Source organism: Capsicum annuum, chromosome 7 (assembly GCF_002878395.1).
Source record: "Capsicum annuum cultivar UCD-10X-F1 chromosome 7, UCD10Xv1.1, whole genome shotgun sequence".
Classification (NCBI taxonomy): Eukaryota; Viridiplantae; Streptophyta; class Magnoliopsida; order Solanales; family Solanaceae; genus Capsicum; species Capsicum annuum.
The window spans coordinates 481804-496134 of record NC_061117.1 but is presented as its reverse complement, the minus strand read 5'-3'; the positions used below and the strand labels follow the sequence as shown (position 1 = coordinate 496134).

The 14331-nt window shown below is 41.6% G+C and overlaps 1 protein-coding gene across 1 annotated transcript; it reads left to right on the top strand.

Annotated features, from left to right (window-relative positions):
• Positions 1 to 818: 818 nt before the first annotated feature.
• On the top strand, positions 819 to 10211 carry LOC107877505 (calmodulin-binding protein 60 B). The gene is made up of 9 exons (XM_016724164.2): positions 819 to 1080; positions 1615 to 1733; positions 2627 to 2702; positions 3464 to 3522; positions 5915 to 6408; positions 6494 to 6654; positions 6759 to 6962; positions 7202 to 7439; positions 9282 to 10211. Exons 2-9 carry the CDS (start codon positions 1627 to 1629, stop codon positions 9860 to 9862), a joined length of 1920 nt encoding a protein of 639 aa, XP_016579650.1. The 5' UTR covers positions 819 to 1080; positions 1615 to 1626; the 3' UTR covers positions 9863 to 10211.
• Positions 10212 to 14331: the final 4120 nt, after the last annotated feature.

The window sequence follows — 14331 nt, the reverse complement described above, 5'->3', positions numbered from 1 at the left end:
TTTCCGGAAAGCCCTTGGTTCTTGTATTATGTACTGGTAATTATGTGTCAATGATATTTGTTTAGATGAGATTTTGATATTATTTCTCATCATGGAGTCATAGAAAAGCAAGCACAGGTTAGGTGAAAATGAAAGCAAGCACAGGTTAGGTGAAAATGAATGCCTTTGTTTTTTTTTATGCATATGGTTCCCAAAGTCATTTTGTTATTAAGTGATGGTTGTTAGAAAACTATTGAATAGTTAATTATAATTACTGGAAACTTATTATCTATCACTCTGTTATTTTAGTGTCAAAATCTTTGTTTCTTACCTAACATAATTTTACTACATTAGATTGCAATAAAGTACCTTTCACAAATACACACTTTTATTTCAAAGAAATAAGTAATTAATTAAGTTTTCACTTAAAAATCTCTTTTGTAACCTACACTATCTATCTTGTAATACTTCTTTTACCTGTATCCGCTTTGTAAGTTCGATTAATATGTCTCAAGTCAATGATTTAACTATTCGTTAGATTAGCTGTTTCAACTTTATCCAATTCGATACCATATTTGCTCCGAAATCAGTAAAATACTTTCTACCAAAAGTGACAGTACATTATATTGAAAATTCGAACACAAAAAAACCTTACTTATCATCCAAATAAATCTAATCTTATCCCATTTTTAACCTTCCATAGGTATGAAAAAAAGGAAAAAATATAATAAAAACTTTCAGAAAACGACAAAAGATGACATCACCTAAAATTATGCTGACATCAGATCACAAAAAATGAAGGTCTAGATTTCCTCAATTCTGATTCAGCTAATTGGTCTGTTTACCATTCTATCCAAAGTAAAGGCAGCCAGCCATAAAGCAAAAACCAAAAAGACCTTAAACTCTGAATAGTCTTCTAAGTGGGACCCACTTATTACAACCCCCTCATCCCCGTAAGGGTACTTCACCCACCCACCCAAAACGCAACTCAAAAGGGCAAAAACACAAACTGTTAGAACTAATAAACACTCTGTTCAGTTCTTGAAAACCAGTGAAATCTCAAGAGGGGTTCAACTAAAATTTCAAGAATTACCAAATCAGGTGACTTTTAGATACTTATAGTGAAAACCCCACTTGTAAAGTTGTGTTCTTTATGTATATACGTTGATATTTTTGTGTAAATAAATTAGGGTTCAATTAAAGTTTCAAGAATTACCAATCAGGTGACTTTTAAATAAATTTAGTGAAAACCCAACTTGTAAAGTTGTGTTCTTTATGTGTATATGTTGATGTTTTGTGTAAATAAATTAGAGTTTTAGTGGTGGTGGGGGTGGGGGTGGGGGTGGGGGGGGGGGTGGCGTGAGGAGTGGATCTTGATTTTTGTGTATTAGGGTGTTGTAGGAAATTTTCTTGAATTATCAATCAGGTGACTTTTGTATACATACAGTGAAAATCCCACTTGTAAAGTTATGTTCTTTATGTATATATGTGAATGTTCTTGAGTAAATAAATTAGGATTTTGGTGTGTGGGATCTTGATATTTGTGAATTAGGGTGTTGTGGAAAGTTTTCATGAATGGTAGTTAAAGATCTGTGGATTGTTTTGTTGATTGTTGTTTCTTTTGTGGGAAAAAAGGTATTTGCCTAAATGCACACTAGGTATATGGAGAGGACTAAATCTATGAAGAGGAGCTTGGAGGGTGGTGGTGATGATGACCAGCAGCAGCCTGAGCGTAAAAGACCTGCTTTAGCTAGGTAAAGCTGTGTAATTTTCTTGAATTTTAAATGATATTTTTTTTGTTAATTTTGGTATATGAAGGGTGAGTTTTTTTTATTGTTTTTAATTGAGCTGGCGTTCTATAGAAACAGCCTCTCTACTGTGTAAGGGTAAGGTATGCGTACACACTACCCTGTTCAGATCGCACTGGTGGGATTACACTCTGTATGTTTTTGTTGTTTTTGCTGAAGGGTGAGTTTCGGGGCTGCTGTCATTTTTAGTCACTTTAATGTGAATCTGTGGTGTGAAACAGTGGTAATACCATTGCTTCTAAATTTATTGCTTTGGATTTTATGCAGAAAACGAAATGTCATTTTTACTGTTTGGCTGATTTATCATTGTAATTGCTGAAAGGTTAATCCTGTTGAAGTAAAAGTTAGAAACTAGTCAGAGTATTAGTTCAGTTGCTTCTCTTGAAATCCAACTTTTCGTTGTTGTAAGATTGTGGAATTCTTTTTTTGACATATTTGCTTGATCCCTCAGTTGTGGATTCCGATGGCTATATCATTGTATGTATTTAGTATAATTTTTTACGTATCTATTGAATTCCTTCTAAAGCTTTGATTTGTCCATGTTTGAAATTTATGCCAGTTGAGTCACATTGTGATAAGTTTCTTAAAAAACAGTTTGCTCAGTGTGCATCCGTTAGTATCTAGGAAACGATATACCAACAGGCAACATGTATTGGGTATCTCGAGATTTTAACAATTCTCTTTCTGCTGTGTTACTTGTCTTTTTGGGGTTTCTTCTTCGATTTTTTTTTTTGTTGGGGGGGGGGGGGGGGGCTTTGTTGTCATTATTTATTTGTGGTGTGTCATCATATTTACAGATGTTTACCTGGTCATCAACTCTGAAATGATACTTTATGCAGTGTAATTGTGGAAGCTCTCAAGGTGGATAGTCTTCAAAAGCTCTGCTCATCGTTGGAACCGATTCTTCGGAGAGTTGTAAGATATATGGCATTATGATTTGGGCTTTTTCCTGTTATCTCTCTCTCCTGAAATATGTTTAATGTTGTAGTAGTAATTCTTTTCATTATATTCAGTTGGTTGATCCTGCTAGAAAAGATGTCTTCACAGTAAGTTTATCATCTATGTAAAAGCAAGTCTGTTTTGGAGGTCTGCACTGCTTTTTTGTTAGCTCCTAATGTTTTGCACTTTTTCTTTTTATGTGGAACTTGTACTTGGGAATTCACCTTGACCGGTTGTAGATATTTGGTTGAGTTATCTTCCTTGAACTCAAAAAGCTAACTTTGTTCTCTCCTTTATTTTTGAAATTGTACCTGTTGTATTCTTTATTTTATGTTACGTACGCTTTCTCTATTATTTGGTACGACTTAGTTGCCATGTGTTATCTAATATTTGTATTCTCCTTTTCAAACTGCTTTGTTATGCTTTACTTGAGCTGAGGGCCTTTACAAAGCAACTCATCTAATCTCTATCTCCACAAGGTAGGGGTAAGGTCTGCGCACACTCTACCCTCCTTAGACCCCCACTTGTGGGAATACACTGTTTATGTTGCTGTTTTATAGTTGATTATGCTATTAGAGTGAGAAGATGAATGGCCCTTCGCATATAACTACATAAAGACACACACATGTATTTGTACAATATCCAATAATCTAACATGCTGTGAGAATTATCGTTTGTGATTTCAGTTATTTGATGTCTAGGCTTCTTATTGGATTTTCTCCATTTGAATTGAACAGGTTAGTGAAGAGGTGGAACGAGCATTGGCTAAATTAGGCCCTGCCAGAATTGCTGGAAGGTTAGGCTATGAACTATTTTGTTTTGTATCTAAGTCATGGTTTTCTTATGGACACTATTTGGAAAAGTTTTTGCATTTTTATGCTTCTAGATGAGAGAACTTACCTTTTTAATTTTTAAAAAATTAGAATAGCCAAATAGACACTATGGAGTTGCACTAGATTGTGTTCCCGGCCACCAGCTTCATCGGGTTTTTTTTTAAGGCAACTACGTGTTCAGAACTAGTGTTTAAACCCTTTTGACCACCCTGTGTGGTCCTCGATCGCTATCTGCATGAGATAATATGCCAGGCCATTATTTTTCTTTTAAGAACTCAAATCCATTCCCCCATTCTCGTTCCTCATCTTCTTTCCCCACTCTAAACTATTCTCATTTCTCTCTTCCACCACCATAACCCCACACATCACCCACCTCTAGCAACTTATTGAAACCAAAATATCGTTAGATCCTTGAATCTGATTCACTGTTGGTTCAAATTCATCAATTGCAGGTCATAAAAAAGATTAGTCGATGAATTAGAAATCGACGAAGAATCGGGAGATTACCCTTCTAGGATCTATCTAGTTCATGTTATTGATTTATCAAAAAATTTCAAAAACAAAAAGAATTATGTGTGCTTGTAGAATTTCAAGGTTCCCAAGGGGGTGTTTGGATGGACTTTTTTTAAGTGACTTAAAAGCTAAAAGCCAAAAGCCAAAAGTAGGTATCAGCTTGCTTTTGGCTTTTTTTTTTTTGTACCTTCTAAACTTGAAGTAAAGTGCTTAAAAACACTTTTTGTCTTTGTCAAACACCTCCAAAAATTTAGAAAGTGCTTAAAATCCAGAAGCACTTAAAAATAAGCCAACCCAGACAACCTCTAAATAAGTTAGTTCACTCTTTGGCCATCGCGTAGTACATTTTTCTTTAATAGTTCAGCGGCAGTGTGCACTATGTTGTGCCATAGTTCAGCTGCAGTATGCACTATGTTGTGATTCTTTTCGTGAACGCGGAGTGATGCTTATTTTCTAATTTAAAGAAGAAGAATATTCCAACTATGTGCTACAATAATAGATAAGTTATGTGTTCTTTCCTAGTTGTGCATGTTTCATGGATTTTGAAGGGCATTAAACAAATTATTTCTGTTTGGCGGAGTTGGACCTGTTTGACCTTATTAGATAGGAAGGTGTGACAGATGCAAATTAAGGGGGAGGGTTAGGAGGACGTGCTGGTACGTAGGAGTGTTGGCCTTTCCAGTAGTAGGGTACGCTTGTAGTTTCTTGCTCTTAGATTCCAATATGTTGATTCGGGTAAGATTGTTGGTAGTGTTATTTTGTGATAGTGTTGTTCTGTTGTTATCGGTTGATGTGTTACTCCTTGTTGTCTATTGTAGCTTTATTACATCTTTTTCCAGCCGAGGATCTATCCGAAACAACTTCTCTACCTCACATCTGAGGTAGTGGTACGGACTGTGTACACTCTACCCTCCCCAGACCCCACTATGTGGGAATACACTGGGTATGTTGTTGTTGTTGTTGTGGTACTCTTAAGTTGCATGGACTCTTCACTTTTGCTGCCGCACGTGTGTCCACACGAGACAGGTGCAGGTGCGGGATACATGTGGGATTCGGTCAACCGACATTGGATACTTTGACCAGAGACAGTGGACAAAGTTGGGGGAAAATTGAGATTTAGATTTCTTAAAGTAAAAGATAAATTAGATGTAAGACAAGGGAAATCACATAACTTCGATAATATAATCCTGTTGTCTCCTTTTTAGCTTTTCGTCTTGGTCAATATTTGTTGCTTCATATTTTAGGCTGAATTGGGATAAACTAAGAATTTTGTTCCGACTTCTGATGGACAGTAGCTTTAATCTGTAAGGAGAGTTAGTAAAAGGCCGTGAATTACTTTCTTTTTCTTTTTTGAGGGAAGAACCGGAGAGCTTGAAAGAAGAAGAATGGGGTCTTAAGGAAGTCGACCTAGAAGGTCTTTCAAAATTTTGAATGTCTTTATAGCTCTATTTCATAATTTAGAATTTTAGTTGAATCTCAGAACCCGTATCCATACTTGGATCCGTTCCCCGCAATCTTAAAATTTAGATTTTGCCGAATCCGAACCTCAGTTTTGCATCCGCGTCGGATACCCGTACCTGAGTCGAGCAACTTAAGTTGTACTACTATCTGAACCTATCCCTGGAGCCCCATGTACTATATGTGATTGAGGTTGCTTGGTGAATCTTAAGCGTATCAAGGGAAATTTAAGAAATTTTAAGCATTTCTGATATGCTATTAAAACAGAATGTATAGCAACCTTGTCCTAAGAAAAAAGTATGTATAAAATTAGATTTATCTATGTTTAACTGAATATGCAATGTAGCTTTTAGTAGATGCCATCCTAAAATCTTTGGGTTTCAGGTCATCTCCTAAGAGAATTGAAGGGCCTGATGGAAGAAACTTGCAGCTTCAGTTTAGGTCTAGGCTATCTTTGCCTCTGTTCACTGGAGGCAAAGTAGAAGGGGAGCATGGTGCTGCTATCCATGTTGTCTTACTTGATGCAAATACTGGCCATCTTGTGACTATTGGGCCCGAATCATGTATAAAACTGGATGTTGTTGTGCTAGAAGGTGATTTCAACAATGAAGATGATGAAGGATGGACACAAGAAGAATTTGACAGCCATGTTGTTAAAGAGCGTGAAGGAAAGAGACCTCTTTTAACTGGTGACTTGCAAATTACACTTAAGGAAGGTGTTGGAACTTTGGGGGATCTGACATTTACAGATAATTCTAGTTGGATAAGGAGCAGGAAGTTTAGACTTGGCATGAAAGTTGCTTCTGGGTATTGTGAAGGAGTACGCATACGTGAAGCAAAGACTGAGGCTTTCACTGTTAAAGATCACCGTGGAGAATGTAGGATGATTAATCTAAACTTTTTTGTTGTTACTTTTCTCTATTCCAACAGTTATTGACTATTTCTGAATTTCTTACTCTGTAGTGTACAAGAAACATTATCCGCCAGCTCTAAATGATGATGTCTGGAGATTGGAGAAGATTGGCAAGGATGGTTCTTTCCACAAGAGGCTAAATAAGGCTGGTGTATTTACTGTTGAAGACTTCCTTAGGCTTGTGGTTAGAGACCCGCAGAAACTAAGAAATGTGAGTGTATAGTGGGATATCAAAAGGAAAATGAAAAAAAAAAAGTTTCTGAACTTTTAACATTTTGTTTTACTTCGTCTTCAATATGACTTGTATTTCTGCAGATCCTTGGAAGCGGTATGTCAAACAAGATGTGGGAAGCTCTAATAGAGCATGCAAAGACCTGTGTCTTGAGTGGGAAGCTTTATGTCTATTATTCTGATGATTCGAGAAATGTGGGTGTTGTTTTCAACAATATTTATGAGCTGAATGGCCTTATAGCTGGTGAACAATACTATTCGGCAGATTCACTTTCAGACAGCCAGAAGGTTGTTTATTCATTTTTATATATTACACTGATTCTTTGCTTTTTGAGTTTTATTTGGGGTTGATAGTACTGGGCTTCTTGCATATCGTGTTAACTCTAAGCTATAATAAGCCTGTTCCTTCAACTGACTTTTTCAAAATCTGGAATTGCAGTCGAATTTGAAGTGTATTTATATAGTTGTGGTGTTTACCTTTTGATAAAGAACGTGCCAGCTCTTACGAACTTCAAATGTTCTTGTAGGTATACGTAGATTCTTTGGTCAAGAAAGCGTATGATAATTGGAATCAAGTCGTTGAATATGACGGCAAGTCATTTCTGAACATTAAGCAAAATCAAAATCCAAGCTCTTCTAGGAACGAGCTTCCTGTTGGGCCAGTGGATTACCCTAACACCTTGGTTAATCAGCTTCCGCAGTCACGACATCCTGTTCCAGTTCAATCTGAGCAATCTTCTATGGATCCCAACTTGCTAATTGGAGGTAATTTTATACCACTAGTCAAGGAACGATTCTCTTTTCTTTTTTTTTTTTTTTTATACCTCGTCTCTTTTTTGTTTTGTTTTTCAAATGTCTTGAGTTGAGGGTCTATCGGAAACCACCTCTCTACCTCGTCTCTAATGTAGTGGTACGGACTGCGTAGGCTCTACCCTCCCGGACCCCACCCCAATGTGTGGGAATACCGAGTATGTTGCTGTTGTTTTTCTTTCAAATAATTCCTGTTTGTTTAATTTATTTGGCTGGTCTATCTAGTCCATTAGTCATTGATGGTATGCTTGGCTCTAGTTTGTCTGCTATGCATACCATGAGTGACTTTTGTACTTTGACTACTCCCCTCATTTTCATTTGTTTTTGCGTAGAAGCTACTTTTGTCTATAGCATTTGTGCAAATGGTTTTTTTCTTAATTGAGAATGTGTGGTGACTTTGGAAGGTTGCAGAGTTGTGGTAATGGATTATAGACTCGAGAAAAATTGTCTAATGGATTGTGAACATGTAATGAGGAAATATTGTTGTGAGGTCTCGTCATAGATTAGAAATTTATATGGTACTTTTGGCAGGAGTTTATACTCATCAAATGAATATGGAACCACGCGATACCTGAATAATGATACTGCTAAGAGGACAAGTGGACTTGCCCACTCCCCCTTCCACAGAAAATGAAAACACTCAGGACTCAACTACCTATTCATCTTTTATCCTAATCCTCGACTTCCATACCTTCCTATATAATGTCATGTCTTAGTCAGATGAAGTTGTGTCTAATCATCTCCTCCAGTTATTCTGCAGGCAACGTCTCCTACCTCCTGCTGCAGCCAACCTCTCGCACTTTCATGTGGGCGTGTCCTCGCACCTCCTATATACAGTCCTGAACCATCTCAGATTAGTGAAATGCCACCCCCACCTTGCCCCATATAACTTAGTTCATAATCGTAACTCTTCAAATATGCCCACACATCCAGTTGAGCGTTCTCATCTCCGCTAGCTTCGTTTTTCTGAATGTGGGCGTTCATGACTGGCTAGCACTCTGCCCCATATAGCAGTGTTGGTCTAATCACCACAGTGTAAAACTTAATTTTAAGCCTTGACGATACATTTTTATCGCACATTACACCAGATGTGAGCCTCCACTTCACCCATCCTGTCTCCAATATGACATGTGATGTCATCATCAATCTCCCTATCTTCTTGGATTATGGACCCAATATATACTTGAAGCTTCTTTAATCTCCACTTCTCCACCTCAGGCGTTACGTCACTGAACTTATATTCCATGAACTCTGTTTTAGTCTTGCTTAATGTGAAACCTTTAGACTCTTGGGTCTCTCTCCACACTCCATCGTATTATTAACTCCAACACGCATCTTGTCAACCAGTACCATGTCATCTGCGAATAACATTACACTGTGCACCTTCACAAGCAAAAGAGGCCCTTCCCCAGACCCTCGCGCATGGCGGGAGTGCACTGGCTGCCTTCTTTTTTCCCAAAAGGAGGATGTTATGTTATTATTTATGTCTTTTGGCATATGTAGGATTGTCAGTAAACGTGTAGAAGAATTTGCCGAAGAAGTAAAAATGGAGTTCCATAATTTGTGATCAGAAGACTAAAAAAAGGAACTGAAAGATTAGGTAATATTTTGGAGGACAAAACGGAAAGGAGCAGGGGTGGGGGAGATATGATTTGTGGATTGTGGCCCTATCATGTCTGTAGTTAGGTTTCTTCGACTCTTGAAGATCTTTTGTGGTTAAGCACTGTCATTTTTTCCAAACTTATCCTCTGCACTACAATTGTCATAATGCCACCATCTTTTACTTTGGTGTAACAGGTTCAGGTTATAATGACAACATGGTTGCTAGGATGCCTACCCAAAGTCCTATGTTGAATTCTAATTCCCGCTCACAGTTTGAGAGCACTCCATTTGCGCCTCAGCAGCAAATAACCAGCAGTCATCAGCTCCAGAGTACGAGATATGACAACAATGTTGGCCTGGCTCTTGGTCCTCCACAATCATCTTCATTTCAGACAATTACCTCTCTCCCACAAAGCAATCTCAATCCTTTTGATGACTGGTCGCACAACAGGGACAAGGGAGTTGATGAATTCTTGTCTGAGGAGGAAATTCGAATGAGAAGCAATGAAATTCTCGAGAATGATGATATGCAACATTTGCTGAGACTTTTCAGTATGGGAGGCCATGCCTCCGTCAATGTGCCTGAAGATGGATATGGTTTCCCATCTTTCATGCCTTCACCATCTCCTAGTTTTGGTTATGATGAGGACCGCGCACGACCAGGAAAAGCTGTTGTGGGTTGGCTGAAAATTAAGGCTGCAATGAGGTGGGGTTTCTTTGTGCGGAAGAAGGCAGCTGAGAGACGTGCACAGCTTGTGGAACTGGATGATGAATAAAATCTGGTTTGGAAACGTAGGGCATTTAGACTTAACCATCGACCATTTGAATAACTATTCATTAGGCCGTGGTGATGCAGGCCCGAGCAATTAGGTTTCGACCCTAGACAGTATATTTCCCAGGGATTTAGTCCATTCGATTGTTTGTTTTTTTGGTATGTACAGAAGCCTGTACAGTAAATTCACTTTTAACACTCTCATTGTTGACTCCATCGTGCTCACTCTCTCAAGCTGTTTCAAGATGTAATGTATTAGTTTGCAGACCTAAGGGAAATATGCTTTCAAGAACACCTGTATGTTGAATTCTATATGAACTTCTATGATAGAGAGGATGCTTATTGGCTTGCCATTTGAGTATTTAGTTAAAACTTACATTATGGTTGTTGCTCTCTCACCATTGCCATTTTTAGTGCTAAAATCATAGTAGGTGTTATACCTCTCTTTTGTGCTATTGCAGTTTTAAGCCAACTTGTGTGCTCTTCAGCTACTTCCCACAAGATAATTTGGAAGTGGTGGTATCCGCTTTGTCTTGAATAAGCCAAAAACATGCCAAGGCAGCACATCAGGGCCGAGTAAATGAGCAAAAATCTTAGCCACACTGCACAGTTGGTTGGCTTGGCTTGAAGAAAATAGTCCGTTTGCGCCGTTTCGCACGTTTGACCACTCAAACGGCTCTGTCGATCCTGTCAGGCCACCCTCAATTGCTCCACACATGGCTGGGGGGCTGCCGGTCGATATTCAGCCCAAACCGCGCCCGGACCCCGGACCCACCCAGACAACCGTGGGCTAACCATCCCACATATGGCCTGAAAACGGCCCGTTCGTATTGTTCGCACGTTTGAACACCCAAATGGCCCCGCCAACGCTGACGACCCACCCTCCCCCGCTCCTCAGCCTGCCTGGGAGCCTCGATCGATTTTTGGCCCAAAACATGCTCACGCTCAGGGCCCACCCCTGAAATCATGGGCTATAGCACACTGATTTGGTCTAAAAATGGCCTATTTGCGCCTTTTGGCCTAAAAATCCCCAACCACAAAGGCCCACACTAGGCCCACTCCTTATCCTGTTTAGGGCAGTCCGGTTGATTTTTGGAAAAAATCACGCCTGACCCCCAGGTCCACCCCAAAAACCGTGGGCTATATCACACCGATTTGGCCTATTTGCCCATTTTATCCGTTTGACTACCCAAACCGTCCAAAAAACCACAAAGGCTCACACTAGGCCGTTCCCCAGCCTATTTGGAGAAGCCCAGTCAATTTTTGGCCAAAATCACGTCCGGCCCCTAGGCCAAACCCAAAAATCATGGACTATAGCACACTAATTAGGCCCGAAAATGTCCCGTTCGCGTTGTTCCGCTCGTTTGACCACCTAAACAGCCCAAAAAACCACAAAGGCCCGCACTAGGCCGCTCCCTAGACTGCTTAGGACATCACGATCCATTTTTGGCCAAAATCACGCCTGACCCTCGGGCACACCCAAAAAACCGTGGGCTATAGCACAATGATTTGGCCCAAAAATAATCTGTTCGTGCCGTTTTGCCTGTTGTACCTTCGAAACTGCCCAAAAACCATAAAGGCCTACACTAGGCTGTTTCCTAGACTATTTGGAGCAGTCAGATCGATTTTTGGCTAAAATCACGCTCGATCCCGAGCCCACCCTGAAAACCGTGGGCAATAACACATCGATTTAGCCCAAAAATGGCCCGTTCATGCCGTTTTGCCCGTTGACTACCCAAATCATCCAAAAAACCATAAAAACCCACACTAGGTCGCTCCACAGCCTGTTTAGGGCAGCCCGATCGATGTTTGGCCAAAATCATGCCCGACCCCCGGGGCCACCCCAAAGACCATGGGCTATAGCACACCGATTTTGCCCAAAAATGGCCCGTTCACTCCGTTTCGCTCGTTTGACCACCCAAATCGCCTAAACAACCACAAAGGCACATACTAGGCCGCTCCCCCAGCCTGTTTGGGGCAGCCCGATCGATTTTTGGCCAAAATAATGCCCAACTCCTAGGCCCACCCTAAAGACCGTGGGCTATTGCACACCAATTCGGCTCGTTCACGTCGTTTCACCGTTTGACCACCCAAAAAATCAAAAAGGCCCACACTAGGCCTCTCCCTAGCCTATTTGGGGAAACCCGATTGACTGTTGGCCAAAATCGCACCCGGACCCCGGACCCACCCTAAAAACCGTGGGCTATAGCTCACCGATTTGGCTCGAAAATGGCTCGTTCGCCCCGTTTCGCCCATTTGACAACCCAAACTGCCCAAAAAACTACAAAAGCGCACATTAGGCCACTCCCCAGCTTGTTTAAGGCAGCCCTGTCAATTTTTGATAAAAATAATACCTGACACCGGTCCCACCCCAAAAATCGCGGGTTACAGCACCCCTATTTTGCCCAAGAACGGCTATTTGCATCGTTTCGCCCGTTTGACCACCCAAAAACCTACAAAGGCCTCTACTAGGCCGTTCCCCAGCCTGTTTGGGGTAGCCCGATTAATTTTTTGGCCAAAATCATGCTCGGCCCTCGGGCCCACCCCAAAAACCGTGGGCTATAGCATACAAATTTGGCTAAAAAAGGGCTAGTTTGCGTCGTTTCACCCTTTTGACCTCCTAAACCGCCCAAAAAACCATAAAGGCCCATACTAGGCCGCTCCCTAGCCTGTTTGTGGCAGCCCAATCGATTTTTGGTAAAAATCACACTCGACCCCCGACCCACCCCAAAAACCGTGGCCTATAGCACACCGATTTTGCCTGAAATTAGCCCATTGCGCCGTTTCGCCCGTTTGGCCAACCAAACCACCCAAAAACCCATAAAGGCCCACACTAGGCCGCTTCTCAGCCAGTTAGAGGTAGCCCGATATATTTTTGGCCAAAATCACGCTCGACCCCCGAGCCCACCCCAAAAACTGTGGGCTATAGCACACCAATTTGACTCGAAAATGATCCGTTCGTATCGTTTCGCACGTTTGACCACCCAAACCACCCCAAAACCACAAAGGCCCACACTATGCCGCTCCCCAGCCTGTTTGGGGCCGCCCGATCGATTTTTGGCAAAAATCACGCCCGACCCCCGACCCACCCAAAAATCGTGGCCTATAGCACACTAATTTGGCTTGAAAATTTCTTGTTCACGCTGTTTTACTCGTGTGACCAACCAAACCACCCAAAAAACTACAAAGGCCCGCACTAGGACACTCCCCAGCCTGTTTGGGGTAGCCCGATTGATTTTTTATCTAAATCACGCATGACCTCTGGGTCCACCCCTAAAATCGTAAGCTATAGTACACCAATTTAGCCTGAAAATGGCCCGTTCGCGCTGTTTCGCCCGTTTGACCACCCAAACTGCCCAAAAAAACACAAAGGCCCACACTAGGCTGCTCCACAGTCTATTTGGGACAGCTCGATCAATTTTTGACCAAAATCACGCTCGGCTCCTTGGCCAACCCCTAATACCGCGGGCTATAGCATACCGATTAGGCCCAAAATGGCCCATTCCCGCCGTTTCGCCCATTTGATCACTCAAACCGCCCAAAAAACTACAAAGGCCTACATTAGGCCATTCCCCTATTTGGGGCAGCCCAGTCAATTTTTGGCAATAATCACGCCCGGGCCCCGGGCCTAACTCCACGAAAACCGTGGGTTATAGCACAATGATTTGGTCCAAAAATAGCCCGTTCGCGCCGTTTTGCCCGCTTGACCACCTAAAGTGCCCAAAAACCCTAAAGGCCCACACTAAGATTCTCCCCAACTTGTTTGGGGCAGCTGAATCTATTTTTGGCCAAAATTATGCCCGGCCCCTGGGCCCACCACAAAAACAGTGGGCTATAGCACACTAGTTTGGCCCAAAAATACCCAGTTCGCGTCGTTTCGCCCGTTTGACCACCCAAAAAAATCAGAAAGGCCCACACTAGACTACTCCCCATCCAGTTTGGGGCAGCTCGGTCGATTTTTTGCCAAAATCACGCTCGGTCCCTGGGTCAACCCTAAAAATCTTGGGCTATAGTACATCGATTTGGATAAAAAAATGACCCGTTCCGCCGTTTTGCCCATTTGGTCACACAAACCGGCTAAAAAACCACAATGGCCCATACTAGGCCGCTCCCCAGCCTGTTTGGGCCAGCCCAATCAATGTTTAGCTTAAATATTGGCCGGCCCCTGGGCCCACCTCTAAAACCGTGGGCTATAGAACATCGATTTAGCCCAAAAATAGTCTGTTCGCACCGATTCAATATTTTGACCACCCAAATCGCCCAAAACACCACAAAAGCCTACACTAGGCCGCTCCCCAGCCGATTTGGGGCAGCCCGATTGATTTTTGGCCAAAATCACGCCCAGCCCACGGGTTCTCCCCAAAAACCGCGGGCTATAGCATGCCTATTTGGCCCAAAAATGACCTGTTCGTGTCGTTTCACACGTTTGACCACCTAAACAGCCCAAAAATCAACAAAGGCCCATACTAGGCC